At 44.5% G+C, this 14,447-nt stretch overlaps 1 protein-coding gene across 3 annotated transcripts in view; it reads left to right on the forward strand.

Moving 5' to 3' along the window:
- The window catches only part of JHY (junctional cadherin complex regulator), a 60,663-nt gene that overhangs the window by 16,070 nt on the left and 30,146 nt on the right, over positions 1-14,447 (forward strand). For all 3 annotated transcript variants that reach the window (XM_043579658.1, XM_043579657.1, XM_043579659.1), the window contains exon 3: positions 747-1,263. In XM_043579658.1, coding sequence (XP_043435593.1) covers positions 747-1,263 — 517 coding nt within the window. The remainder of the gene's footprint in view (positions 1-746; positions 1,264-14,447) is intronic.

Below are 14,447 nucleotides of genomic sequence, written 5' to 3' on the forward strand. Positions count from 1 at the left end.
CTACAAAGACAAAGTGAAAAGTAAAATCGCTTTACAGCAGGAGGAACCTAGGCGGGTATTCAGTTGAGACGAATCTTGCTTTCCCTCACAAAAGGCGCAGACCGAGGAAAATAGCATCCAGGCAGCAACAACATGTTCTTCCTAGATAAGCAGTCAAATGTGTATGTCACCAGCCAAAACGTGAAATCAATTTTATCTTCATTAGCCGAAGTACTTAAGGTGTGCATAACAGCCTCCCTTAAACCAGTGAGTCACTGACATTTATTTTTCAGCTGTTTTTCTGGCATCTATAAATTAACTATCCCCCACTTTGATTCTGTAATTTAATGAACTGGGGTAATTAAGACCTTTTCGTCCTTAGGTACAGCGTGTAAACCTAATCTGAGCCTCAGATAGGTCTTGAATGTATAGATAGCAAAAGAATGGCTCAGTAGGTTAAGCATCTGACTCTTGATTTCGGCTCAGGTCAAGATCTCGTGGTTTGTGAGAAGGAGCCCTACACTGGGCTCTGCACGGACAGTGCAGAACCAGCTTGGGATTCTCTCTCTCCCCTCCCTCTCTCTCCCTACCCCTCCCACATGTGCACACCCTCTCCCCACCTCTCTCAAAATAAACAAACATTAAAAACAAAAAAGATAGTAAAGAGGAAAATTATAGGAGAAAGATTTAAGTCGGATAATCAACTAAATATAATGAGTAAGTTCATTTTGATGAAAGACTTGACATTTTCCTTCTGCTTTCGGCAGCCAACAGCCGGTAGAGGATAAATATTCAGACCTGCGATACGACCCAAACTGGAAGAGTAAGAAAGAGGAGAGGAAGTTCTTGACGGTGGAAGCACTGCCAGAGTCTGTAGACAGCTCGACTGAAAATCTGACTTCAGATCCACTGTACCCCTCCAAGGAGACGTCCATGGAACTCCCTGGGGGAAAGGCGGAACAGAAGAGGAGCCCACAGAGCGTTGCCTCCTTACTTGGCAGTGAATTTTTAAGCCCGAACTATGAGCGTGGCACCCATCACAGCCAGCCATCTTCGGAGCTGAGCGACCGTGATCTGGAGAAGTCCAGCAAGCTCTCTCGGTGCTTGAAGAGTTCAAGTTCACATAATGAGGTTTTTCTGCCAGGATCACGTGGCCGGCGGCGAAGGAAGTCCAAACAATATTTTGTGGAAAAAAACAAGCTGACTCTGGGATTACCTACTCCTAAAACGGACTCGTATCTTCAGCTTCACAATAAAAAAAGGGGGGACGTTCTCTCAGAACAGGTATGTAAGTGCCCCTTTCTCTCTTCCCAGCCCTAGACTGGGACTTGCCCTTGTTTGAAATGGCTGGAGACCACTTCCTTTGAGATGGTGATGTCATTGTAACCACATGGCTAAGACAAATGTCCTTGCCCTTCTTTGAGGAATCGGGGGAGTTATTCCACTAATTCTTAAGAGCAAAATCAAAGCCATCAATGGCTTACAATGCTATAATTCAATTATATCCAAAATATCTCCATTCAAGGAAACAGAATTTAAAAAGAAATTTTTTTAATGTTTATTCATTTTTGAGAGAGAGAGACAGACACAGTGTGAGCAGGGGAGGGGCAGAGAGAGAAAGAGAGAGAGGGAAACACAGAATCCCAAGCAGGCTCCAGGCTCTGAGCCGTCAGCACAGAGCCTGACACGGGGCTTGAACTCACGAGCTGCGAGATCATGACCTGAGCTGAAGCTGGACGCTTAACCGACTAAGCCATCCAGGCACCCCAAATGCAGATTTTTTTTTTTAACTGCCTATTCCATTAGATAAAACAGAGGACTGAACGTATGGTTCCCTGTGCTGGTTACCTGGTTTTCAACCCTCTTAAATGCCCAATACAACGGAGGTGACATGACAAACTCACATCAGAAACAGCAACTCACATACGCAAGTTATTCTCAACTTAGATTTTAGATACATATTGTGTGGTAGTGGGAGAGGGGCGGGGTACAACATGTGGTTGTTTGGTCATCATTTTTCATTCTCCACGTGATTTTATTACCTTTCCAGCCATGATTGATAATCACTACACCTTCCTTTATTCTGGCAGATGATAGAATTAAACTTTAGTTTCTCCATCTATAGAAGTAGAATAAATGCCCCCCCCCTTTCTCATCTGATCATTTCTAGAATAAATTCTATCCCAGATGATGGATTCAAAATCTATTTCATGGGCACTCATTAACGATCCTATCAGCCCACCTCCTGGTGGATGTGTCTGTGGATGTAAAAAAAAAAAAAAAAAAAAAAAAAAAAAAGAAGGTCTGGGGCGCCTGGGTGGCTCAGTCGGTTAAGCGCCTGTCTTCGGCTCAGGTCATGACCTCACGGCTTGTGGGTTTGAGCCCCACGTCAGGTTCTGTGCTGACAGAGCCTGGAGCCTGCTTCAGATGCTGTGTCTCCTTCTCTCTGCCCCTACCCTCCCTGCTTGCGAGCCCTCTCTCTCCTCTCTCTCTCAAAAGTAAATGTTTAAAAATTGTTAAGAAAGAAAAGGGCCGGATCAGTATATCTACCATCCATATTGGGGAAATAGCTTGAAATTCATTGCCTACGAATGTGGAATCATTTTCAAATAAGAAGGAAAGGGTATTGAATGAGGATGCCCTTAAACCCATTCCAGATTCAAACTGGTATTAAAGTGCTCTAACCTGTTCTAACCTGTAGCTTTTCTTTTCTTTTCTTTTTTTGATAGAACAAGAGAGATGAGGTAGATGAACATTTGAGATTTTCCCTTAATTCAGAAAATCCTTTTATAGTCTTAAAGGATTAGGGTCACATCCTTGCCTTTGTAACTAATAATAAAACAAAGGAATGGATGTATTATATTCAGCTGAATTATCAAAACACTTAGCGGAATTTAATTTTGACCCAATTTTAGATGTTAACATAATTTTCATGAAGCTTAGGTGGAATTGTGAATTTTGCTTCGTTGCCCATTTAAAAATATAAATAGGGGTGCCTGGGTGGCTCAGTTGGTTAACCGTCTGACTTTGGCTCAGGTCATGAGTTCGAGCCCCACGTCAGGCTCTGTGCTGACAGCTCGGAGCCTGGAGCCTGCTTCGGATTCTGTGTCTCCCTCTCTCTCTCAAAGATAAATAAACATTAAAAATTTTTATTTAATTTAATTCAACAGTCCAGTATCTGTGAAAAATGCTTAGCCAGTAGTTTCCCCCAGACAAGAACAATATTTTTCATTTATTTTTAAATGTGTTCTCCAAAGAAGCCAATCTAGGAGAGGCAAATGATGAAGCCAAAGGAAAGAGTTATATGTCTACTAATAAAAGTGAAAATAGCTTTATTATAAACTCTTCAATTGCTGATTTTTTTTTAACATTTATTTTTGAGACAGAGAGAGAGAGCATGAACAGGGGAGGGTCAGAGAAAAAGGGAGACACAGAATCTGAAACAGGCTCCAGGCTCTGAGCTGTCACACAGAGCCCGACGCGGGGCTCGAACCCATGGACCGTGAGATCATGACCTGAGCCGAAGTCGGACGCTCAACCGACTGAGCCACCCAGGCGCCCCTAACTGCTGATTTCTTAATTGCTAATTTTTCTTAGTAGTTGTACCTTAATTTACAGACAACATTGGGGTGAATTGACTGTCAGTGATTCCACAGCATAATTCTGTGTTATGCCAGTGAGGAAGCTTCAAAGCATTTTTGGCCCGCTCAATCTTTAAGCTCATGAATTAGTCTTTGAAGTGGCCATTGACCTTGCCTGCCACTTGGTCCAGGTTTAAATGTTGAAGGGCTTATTTATAATTATAATCGAAAAAGTGTTTCTTCATCATTTCCCAACATATATTTCCTTCATCTTACTCCATTTAAAAAAAAAAAAAAAAGGTAGCAATTTAAAAATAAACAGGCTAGAAATCAGTTTGACCTAACAGTGATATGATACGTGTAACTTGTTTTACTGAATTATAGTCAATAGCATAGAATGACGTGTTCCTTTCATTATTTATATATGAAATATGTGCAGGTCTTTCTGCCAGTAGAGATTAAAAGTTCCCTTATGGGCAAGAACTATGCTTTGGTCTTATCCTTTTTTTTTTAGCTTATTTATTTATTTTGAGAGAGAGAGAGAGAGAGAGCGAGAGAGCGCACGCGCGTGCGCGAGTGAGAGCAGGGGCGGAGCAGGGAGAGAGAGAGACAGAGAGAGAATCCCAAGCAGGCTCCATACTGTCAGTGCACAGCCCGATGTGGGGCTCGAACCCAGGAACCGTGAGATCATGACCTGAGCTGAAGTTGGATGCTTAATCGACTGAGCCGCCCAGGCGCCCCCACTTCGTAGTTATTTTTAATCTTCGTGGTAATGAGCCTAACATATGGCAAGGTCTCAGTAAATATATGGGAAATGAAAACTGAATCTCTTCCATCACCTCCAAACTTATTCTCTTCAGTATAAAGTTTATTTGAGGGGGAAATCGTATTTCCAGAGCAGTGGTTAGAAAACCTCACTGGATATTAGATTCACCTGAGAAACGAATTGTAAAATGATTCTTGGCTTCACCCAGACCAACTGACATCTCGGGGTAAGATCCTGAGAGCCAGTATTTTTCTTTCAAAGCTCCCTAAGCGATTCTAATATTTAGCCAAGATTGAGAGGATCCTTGATCTAACGGAGTGGTTCGGGGGCACCTGGGTGGCTCAGTTAGTTAAGCATCTGACTCTTGATTTTGGCTCAGGTCATGATCTCCCGGTTCGTGAGATCGAGCCCCGCATCAGGCTCTGCGCTGACAGGGCAGAGCCTGCTTGGGATTCTCTCTCTCCCTGCCTCTCTCTCTCTGCCCCCCTCTCTTGCAAAATAAATAAATAAACATTCAAAACAACAACAACAGTGGTTCCCAAACGTTAGTGTGCATCGGAGCCAACTCTGGGTTTATTAAAACAGACAGCTGGACCTAACCTAGGGTTTCTGATGTAGCAGACATAGGGTGGGACCCAAGAATTTGAATTTTCTACACGGTTCTGAGTGATGCCACTTCTGCTATCAGGCACACTGAGAATCATGGATCTTTTTTTCCCCTCAAACTTTTCGAAGGCACTAATGAGCCACCTCAGGATCTTGTTAAAGTACAGATTTCGATCGAGTAGGTCGGAGGCGAGACTTAATTAAGAGTGTTCATTTCGAACAAATTCCCAGGTGATGTCAAGGCTGCTGGACCACACATAAAGCACATACAGGGGTTTCCAGAGACCCAAAGTCAAAGTTGGGTACGTGAGTACCCACAGAGCATTGATGTTTTCAATGGCTGATAGGATTGTTCTGTGGATTTGGGAGCAGGAGGTTAAGTATTGGGGGTGGCAGCTGCGGAAGTTATTGTTTTAGATTAAGCAGCATCTATCTGGAAGGTTTTCATATTTGAAAACCTATTGTCTCCTCCTAATTTCTTTGAAAAAGATGACAAGTGTCTTACAACTAGAAATACTGAGAGGACAAATGACACCTGTTGCCAAATGAATGACTTAATGTCAATTGCCATTACACAGCCAAGGAAACCAGCTTCTTAAAACATTTTATTGTTGCAAGCATCCCTGCCCAGTTGAGTAATACAGGGTCTTAAGTAGTGTATTGTATTTGGGAAGATTTGATAGTAAATCTAAGGGGCACCTGGGTGGCTCAGTTCGGTAAGCATCCAACTTCAGCTCAGCTCATGATCTCATAGTTCTTGAGTTCGAGCCCTGCGTCGGGCTCTGTGCTGACAGCTCAGAGCCTGGAGCCTGCTTCACATTCTGTGTCTCCCTCTCTTTCTGCCCCTCCCCTGCTTACACTCTGTCTCTGTCTCTCTCAAGTAAATAAATAAACGTTAAAATTTTTTTTAAAAAAAGAAAGTAAATCTAAGAAATTTACATTTAAAAAAAGTCAACAGTGTTTTTAAAAAACAAAACTCAAAAAAAAGCTGATTAAGTTCAGATGAAATCTAAAACCAGGAATAATAAAGAAAGCTCTGGAAATTAAGAATCATGCGGGAGGGGCGCCTGGGTGGCTCAGTCGGCTGAGCGTCCGACTTCAGCTCAGGTCATGATCTCACAGTTCGTGGGTTCGAGCCCCACGTTGGGCTCTCTGCTGACAGCTCAGAGCCTGAAGCCTGCTTCGGATTCTGCGTCTCCCTCTCTCTCTGCCCTTCCCGCTCTCAAAATGAATAAACATTAAATTTTTAAAAAAATTAAAAAAAAGAATCCTGAGAGAATCTAGTACTACCACATAGTGTAATATAAAGTCTCAATAATTAGGGGCGCCTGGGTGGCGCAGTCGGTTAAGCGTCCGACTTCAGCCAGGTCACAATCTCGCGGTCCGTGAGTTCGAGCCCCGCGTCGGGCTCTGGGCTGATGGCTCGGAGCCTGGAGCCTGTTTCCGATTCTGTGTCTCCCTCTCTCTCTGCCCCTCCCCTGTTCATGCTCTGTCTCTCTCTGTCCCAAAAATAAATAAAACGTTGAAAAGAAAAAAAAAAAAATTAAAAAAAAATAAATAAAGTCTCAATAATTAAATACTAGGGTAACACTTAATGCATATACAGACATTAAAAAGTGGTAGAAAGTCTACAAACAGGGCCAAATTACATACGGGAGTATAGGATATGATACTACGATTCGATGAAGCAGGATCTCAAGTCAGTGAGGAAATGATGGCTTGTTCGATAAAACAAATGGGTAGCCATCTGGGCAAAAATGAAGTCATATCTATACCTCATATCATACAACCAGCTAAATTCCAAATGGGTCTAATATTTAATTGAAAAAAATTAAACCGTAAAAATACTAGGTGGAAAAAAAAAACAAGAAAATTCTCCTATAACCTCAAAATGGTTCACAGTCCAAAGTCTATAAAAGACTGAGAAATTTGACTACATAAGTATCAGAAACTTCTGCAGAGAAAAAGCCTAAGAAAGTCAAAATATAAAGAACAAAGTAGAAAAATACTTCTAATTCATATCATAGATGGAACACTAATATCTCCAATATATAAAGAGCTCCTAGAAATCAAGACCAAAAAATCCCAACATAAAAATACACAAAGGCGGGGAATAGATAATTCAGACAAGTTAATACCTGTATCTATGAAATATGAAAAGATCCCCAACCTCAGTCATTAGGCCTCAGCCTTCAGGCCAAAACAGTACAGAATAGTTGGTGAGAGAATAAATTAGTATAACTGATACGGAAGACATTTTGTTAATATCTATTTAAAATACAAATACATTTACTCCTTGAAAAAGTAAAGCATAATGGCTAAGAGAATAGACTTTTGAGCCACGGCGGCTGGCACTGACACCTGCTAGCTGTCTGACCGTGGGCAGGTGGCTTAACCTCTATGTGCCTCAGTTTCCTCGTCCTTAAAAAAATAAATAATAGTACTTTCCTCCCAGAATTATTAAGAAGATTAAATCAATGGGTTAATATAGGGAGTGTGCTTAGATCAATGCCTGGCTTATAGCAAAAACTACACAAGTGTTAGCAATGATTATGATTTTTTTTTTTTAAGTAGGCTCTGTGCCCGGCATGGAGCCCAATGTGGGGCTTGGACTAACGACCATGAGAACAAGATGTGAGCTGAGATCAAGAGTTGGACACTTGAGGCACCTGGGTGGCTCAGTCTGTTAAGTGTCTGACTCTTCATTCTGGCTCAGGTCATGGTCTTATGGTTCGTGGGATCAAGCCCCGCACTGGGCTCTGTGATGACAGCACAGGGCCTGCTTGGGATTCTCTCTCTCCTCTCTCTGCCCCTCCCCCTTTTGCACGCTCTCTCAAAACAAATAAAAAACATTAAAGAGAAAGAGAGAGAGAGAGAGAGAGAGAGAGAGAGAGAGAGAGAGAGGCGCGCCTGGGTGGCTCAGTCGGTTGAGCTTCTGACTTCAACTCAGGTCACGACCTCGCAGTCTGTGAGTTCGAGCCCCGCGTCGGGCTCTGTGCTGCTGACAGCTCAGGACCTGGAGCCTGCTTCGGATTCTGTGTCTCCCTCTCTCTCTGCCCCTGCCCCGTTCATGCTCTGTCTCTCTCTTTCTGTCAAAAATAAACAAACATTAAAAAGAGAGAGAGAGAGAGAGAGTTGGACACTTACCCGACGGAGCTCCCCAGGCACCCCACAATTATTTTTAGTTGACCCGACACATTCCACTCCGAGGCATTTTTCCTAGTTAGGTATGTGCAGTTTTTAAATAAATCGTGTATAGGATTATTCATTTCAGCCTTATTTTTAATAGCAAAAGACTGGAAACTACCCAAATGTCTACTATTTGGGGCATACTGAAATTATAGTGCATCCAGAAAGTAGAGGACATTGTAACTGTTAAAAAAAAAAAAAAAAAAGAATGGGGATGTTCTCCATGACCTCTTATGGGTAACTTATCAGGGCTTATTAACAGAGAAAGTAAAGGTTAGAAGAATGGCACATACGGTGTAAGAAAAGTGAGGAAGAATAAAGATACACGTTTTGTTCGGAACGCATAAAAAACCCTGATAGGACTGGCGGGCGTTAATTGCAGAGGGTGGACGGGGGGCCAGAGTGAGAGCACAGCTTTTCACTTTCTATCCTTTGATAGCTCCTCTCTTTGGAACCATGCCTATGGATCCACAACACACAACATCTTGTAATAACCCTTGTAACTATACACCCCCGAGTGCTTGGGGGTGACCTAAAATGCATTCCCTGCTTTTAAATGACGACTCCGAACCACCGACTTTTCAATTCAATTGCTCCGCAATTTTTTGTGTGTGCCATTTTTCACACATCTGCTGATCGTTCATTAAAACGCACTGGAAATCACCTTGAAATACACGAGATGTTTATCACATGCCGTGGAAAGCAAGGAACGGATATAAAAACGAACACACACTAGAGGGCACCTAAGTATCACAGTCAGCCAGGAGCTTTGCTGGGGAGTATTCAAGGCTTAACTTTTTTATTCATGGTTTGTTCAGCGCTTGCCGGAAACGCACCAGGATTTGAGCCCATGTATGATCTATCATGAAAAGAAAGTGGGGTCTTGAAAAAGGAGCTGCCTTTGTGTCTTGATTCCAGTATGACTCTGAAGACTGATAAAGGTGAAATCTAGCATGCCTGGAAAACAGCAGGAGCAGCTTTAGGCACGCTAGTCCTCTCCTGTCCTTCCTTAGAAAGTACAGATGCTTTTCAAGTGCAAATACAGAAACGTTATTCAGTCGCCCTATAGCCTTGAAGCCAATGTAAAGCCCTGTAAGTATCCACTACCCATTTTGAAGGTCAACATACGTTTGTGGCTCTTGCTGCGACAGCAGCTCAGTCAGCCCACACACCTTTAATGAGCACCAACGATGTGCTCGGTGCTGTGCTCGGCATGGAACAGAAAACAAGACACACAGAGCCTAGTCTTCAAGGAGCTTACCTTCCAGTCACGTGACAGAGGCAAGAAACGTGTAACAAAATAATTTCAAACGCCAATAAAAGCCTCAGAGGATGCTGAATAGCTACTTAATGAAATGACGAGGGGGAGCCTAACTGGGATGGTTGGGTTCTTGGGAAGGGCTCGGAGACGTCGTCCAAGTTGAGGCGTGGACGGACGGCAAAGGGAAAACTTCGGGAGCTCTGGGGGACCAGCTTCGTTCGGTCTGTGCCAGCCTTGGGAGCAGCGTTCTCCCGTAGGGGCAACACGAGGTCATGGAAGAAAAAAACAAAACCAACACAAAGCGCTAGTTTGGGAGTCAGACCACCATGGATTATACATCCTGGCTCCCCCGACGTCCTAGGTGGTGGCACTTCCTAGACATCTGAGCAAGGGATTCTTTAAACCTTACCTTCTTCATCTATTACGTGGGGTCAACGTCTGCCTTGGAGGCTTATTGGAAAAAAAATTATACAAAGCCCCCGACGCGCTGCAGACACTCAGCAGAGGGAAGCTGTTACCAACACTGGGCATTCCGAAGCCACGGCTTCTAAACAGATTGTTTTCTTTTTTCAGGTTACGGTGACGCAAAAGGAAAGGGGTGGGGCTTCAGGTGGGATAAGAAAGTGTAGCTAAAAGGATAGCACGTAAATGTCCTGCCAGCCCGGTCGACGGCAGGACCCCCAGAAGACCGTCCGCAAAGCGGGCAGGCGGAGGGACACTTCACACTTGCCATGTTGTAGGTCAGACTCAGGCTCTCAGACTCGCACACCCTCTCCGAGACCCGGCCCCTTCCTGCTGCTTCAGTCTTTTTATTTATTTTTTGTCATCCTCCCCCCCCTTGCTTCTTCTGGGAGCTCGTGGCTCCCCGAACCCAGCATCTCCCCTGTGTTTCTGGCCACCCTGATGGACGACCCTTCCCTATCTTGTTTGCTTAGGAAAACTGTACCCCCCTCTTGCGATGCAGCTCAAAGGCCTCGGCCTTGTACCACATGTTCAGGGTTATTGGGATGACCGAATGAGATACTATGTGTGAAAGCCTTGGATGGGCATGTCGCCCTACATGTCTATTATTATTGACATTTAATTTGAACTTAGTCTCCCACTAGAGAAGATTAACAGTTAAGCGATACATTGCTTGCCTTTTCCATAGTTTCAGCCTTAGCAAGACGTTTGGCTGTCTAGAAAATCAGGCTTTACCTTTAAATGATGATCATCTTTTTCTAAACACATCTGGCTAGAAACGTAGAATCCCATTCTAGAGAATTCTTCCAGTCTGATGGCATGTTCGAGTCTCACCTTTTTATGCTGGTAAAAACGTTTCTTCTACAGAGTAAGTACTCTGTGCGTTCATTGATTGGCCTTTTTTTTTTTTTCTTCTGCCCCGTGCAACCGCAACATGAGCACTTACTTACGACAGCCTAATTTAAATTGAACGCTACGGTTTTGTCCAGTGTGCTGCTTAAGGCGTCTTTCCGCACGTGCTGTCTAGCACGGGCTTGGGCTACCAGTTGTAGGATCCACAGAGTGGCACTCCATTAACTCCATGTGACTGAGGAGGGATCCACGAAAAGAGAACCTTTCCACGTAACGAAAGCATGCCCTTTCGAAAGCCAGAAGTGATCGTAACACAAGTAATCGTGTCTCAGGACAGCTTGCACAGAGGCGCCCGGTGGGCCCACCCCTTCCGTGCCATCTTGCCCAGGCCATACGGCGTGGCTCTGCGGTAAGGTGGGGAGCTGTGGCAACGGGAAGAAGCCGTTCTTTTGCGGCTGTCAGTATATCTGCTCTTCAGGACCTTCTGGCCCCGTGGCAAGTCCACAGAGTAAAGAGTGGGTACCAAGTAGCAGCTGCTGTAGTAGAGACACGTACGGCCCCGAAGGAACACAGAAGAAGAAGTGCGCAAGTCTGGCAGGGGAAGTCAGAGAGGGCTTCACAGAAGAGGCCATCGTTAAACAGATTCTCTAAAAAGCAGCAGAAGTTAGCAGGTGGCGGTGGGCGGAAAAAGTATTGAGGCCTAGGGAGTGAAGTGCAATGGTGTAAAAGCAATGAGAGGATGCTGGGGCGCCCGGGTGGCTCAGTCGGTTGAGCGTCCGACTTCAGCTCAGGTCATGATCTCGCGGTTCGGGAGTTCGAGCCCCGCGTCGGGCTCTGTGCTGACGGCCTGGAGCCTGCTTCCGATTCTGTGTCTCCCTCTCTCTCTGCCCCACCCCCACTCGTGCTCTCTGTCTCTTTCTCTCAAAAATAAATAAATGTTAAAAGTAAATTTTTTTAGAAAAGCATTGAGAGGATGCTGTTTAGGTAGAAGCCCCCTGGTACAGTGGGAACCTCTAGGATACAGGTCAGGAATGGTATTTGGTCAATCAATCCAAGTGGCTTGGGTGCCTGGGTGGTTCAGTTGGTTAAGCATCTCACTCTTTTTTTTTTTTTTTAATGTTTATTTTTGAGAGGGAGAGAGAGTGTGAGCAGGGGAGGGGCAGAGAGAGAGACACAGAATCCGAAGCAGGCTCCAGGCTCCGAGCTGTCAGCACAGACCCTGACACGGGGCTCGAACTCAAGAGCCGTGAGATCATGACCTGAGCCGAAGTCGGATGCTTAACCGACGGAGCCACCCAAGCGCCCCAAGCATCTTACTCTGGATTTCGGCTCAGCTCGCGATCTCAGTTTCATGAGTTCAAGCCCCATGTCGGGCTCTGGGCTGGCCTAGCAGAGCCTGGTTGGGATTCTCAATCTCTCTCTCTCTCTCTCTCTCTCTCTCTCTCTGTCTCTCTGCCCCTCCGCCTCCCCACTCCTGCTCTGCCTCTCTCAAAATAAATAAATAAACCTAAGGAAAAAAGCAGTCAAAGCAGATATGAACAATGATAATCTGAGATCGCTGATTTTCACGTAAAGTATATAAACATACATTAATTCACCAACCTTTAACAGAGGGGCCAAGGCCTCTTCTGTCCGTGCATATGCTACCAGGGTATTGCGTCATCTGTTCCTGAATCAGTCTGAGAGCTAAGATTTGTACTTTGGATTTCTTAAAAGCAAAGGGAAAACTTAAAAAGCCTAGGATCTAAGAACATAATCTTTGATTTTGCTAATAACCGTTTCCATAATCTTTTACAGCTTTCCCCCTGCCCTACTTGTCACTTTGCCTTTTGCTTTGCTGGGTCATTCTAAGTTATTTTACTTAGTTGTCATGAAAAGAACGACTCTCTGTTCACACACAGACTTCTCCAAACAATCTGACCTTCCAATGAATTTTATAATTTTAATAACACGTGTAATAGAAATCAACAGGTTTGCAAACAAATGGAGAAAACTGCTGGTAAACATACAGTTCAACTACCGGAGACAGAAATGCCCAGGCATCCTAGAGAGCAGCTGGCCAGTCATGGCATCTGGCTGTGGGCATTAGCTGGGATATCTTTTTTGGTTTTTTCTAATGTTTATTTTTGAGAAAGAGAGAGCGAGCAAGGGAGGGGCAGAGAGAGAGGGAGACACAGAATCGGAAGCAGGCTCCAGGCTCCGAGCTGTCAGCACAGAGCCCGACGCGGGGCTCGAACTCACGGACCGTGAGATCATGACCTGAGCCGAAGTCGGACGCTCAACTGACTGAGCCACCCAGGCGCCCCAGGATATCTTAAAGAAGGACTAAAGGGTATTACTTAATCCAGTAAATTGAGACGACGAATACTTCCGTGTTGCATGGGACTAGATTGTGAGGATGGGAGTGTAGGTATCTAGGCAGAGAAACTGGCTGGTGCCTTTCATGCAGGCCCTTGTAGGTCACTGTAATGCAGGGGCTCTCAGAATGTGGTCCCTAGATCAGCGTCAGCATTGCCTGGGAACTTATTAGATGTGCAAATTCCTGGGCCCCATCCTATACTTCTTGAATCAGAAACTCTGGGGTGAGGCCCAGGAATCTATTTTATTTTTTAATTTTGGAGAGAGTGCACACACAAGCGGGGGAGAGGGGGACAGGGAGAGAGAGAGAATCTTAAGCAGGCTCTGTGCTCAGTGCACAGTCTGACACGGGGCTCCATCCCACGACCCTGAGATCAGGACCTGAGCTGAAACCAAGAATTAGACACTCAACCCACTGAGCCACCCAGGCGCCTCCCCCACCCCCAGCAATGTTTTAATAAACGCTCCAAGTGATTCCAATACATGCTCAAGTTTTAGAATGCTGCGCTAAGGAAGTATCTTTTCCTCTACACGACATAGAATCATTGAAGGATTTTAGTAAGGGAACAATTTGAATTATGTGGTCATCCAGGGGTCCCACGTCCACATTCTTAGTTGTGTTATATAGAACTCGGGCTGCTGGTTAATCGAACACAAAATCTCTTTCGTATTCTTGAAAACCGTTAATTGCATCGTTCACTTGCCTATATTTATTACCAGCTTATGGTGGGTCAGGCATTGTCTTAGGTACTTAGAATACATCACTGAACAAAATTCCAAAAAATTCCAACCACCATGGGGCTAACTTTCTAGTAGGAGGAGACAGACAATAGACAGAATAGATAAATCAGTGCAAGGGAGAGAAATAGAGCAGAGAAATGGTGAATTTGGGGCTGGGGGGAAATTATAGTTTTAAAGAGGTCATGAAGGAGGTGAGAGAAACGAACCTAGTGACCAAGGTAAGACTTGTTACAAAAGGGAAAGTACAAAGTGCCAAGGCCATAAGCTCAGGTGCATCTATTGTTAAGTAACCTCTGAGGAGTCAAGGAGGGCTTCCTGGAGGAAGTTATATTTCAGCCAAGGCTGGAACAGGAACAGTGAATGGGATTGGTCAGAATAAATCAGGTGAAGAGGGGTTTCTCAGCAAAGGATGGCCTATGTGCGGACCTAGACATAATGGTACATGTGGCCCAACCACAGAACTGAGAAAATACGGTGTGAAAAGACCAAGTATAGGATGCAGGGCCTTACAAACCTTTAAAGATTAAGGACAACGGAGAAGTGCTGAAGGTTTGTTTGTTTTTTTCATTTCTTTATTTTTGAGGGAGAGAGCACAAGTGGGGAGGGGCAGAGAGAGAAGGAGACAGAATCCAAAGCAGGCTCCAGGCTCTGA

Source organism: Prionailurus bengalensis, chromosome D1 (genome assembly GCF_016509475.1).
Source record: "Prionailurus bengalensis isolate Pbe53 chromosome D1, Fcat_Pben_1.1_paternal_pri, whole genome shotgun sequence".
NCBI lineage: Eukaryota > Metazoa > Chordata > Mammalia > Carnivora > Felidae > Prionailurus > Prionailurus bengalensis.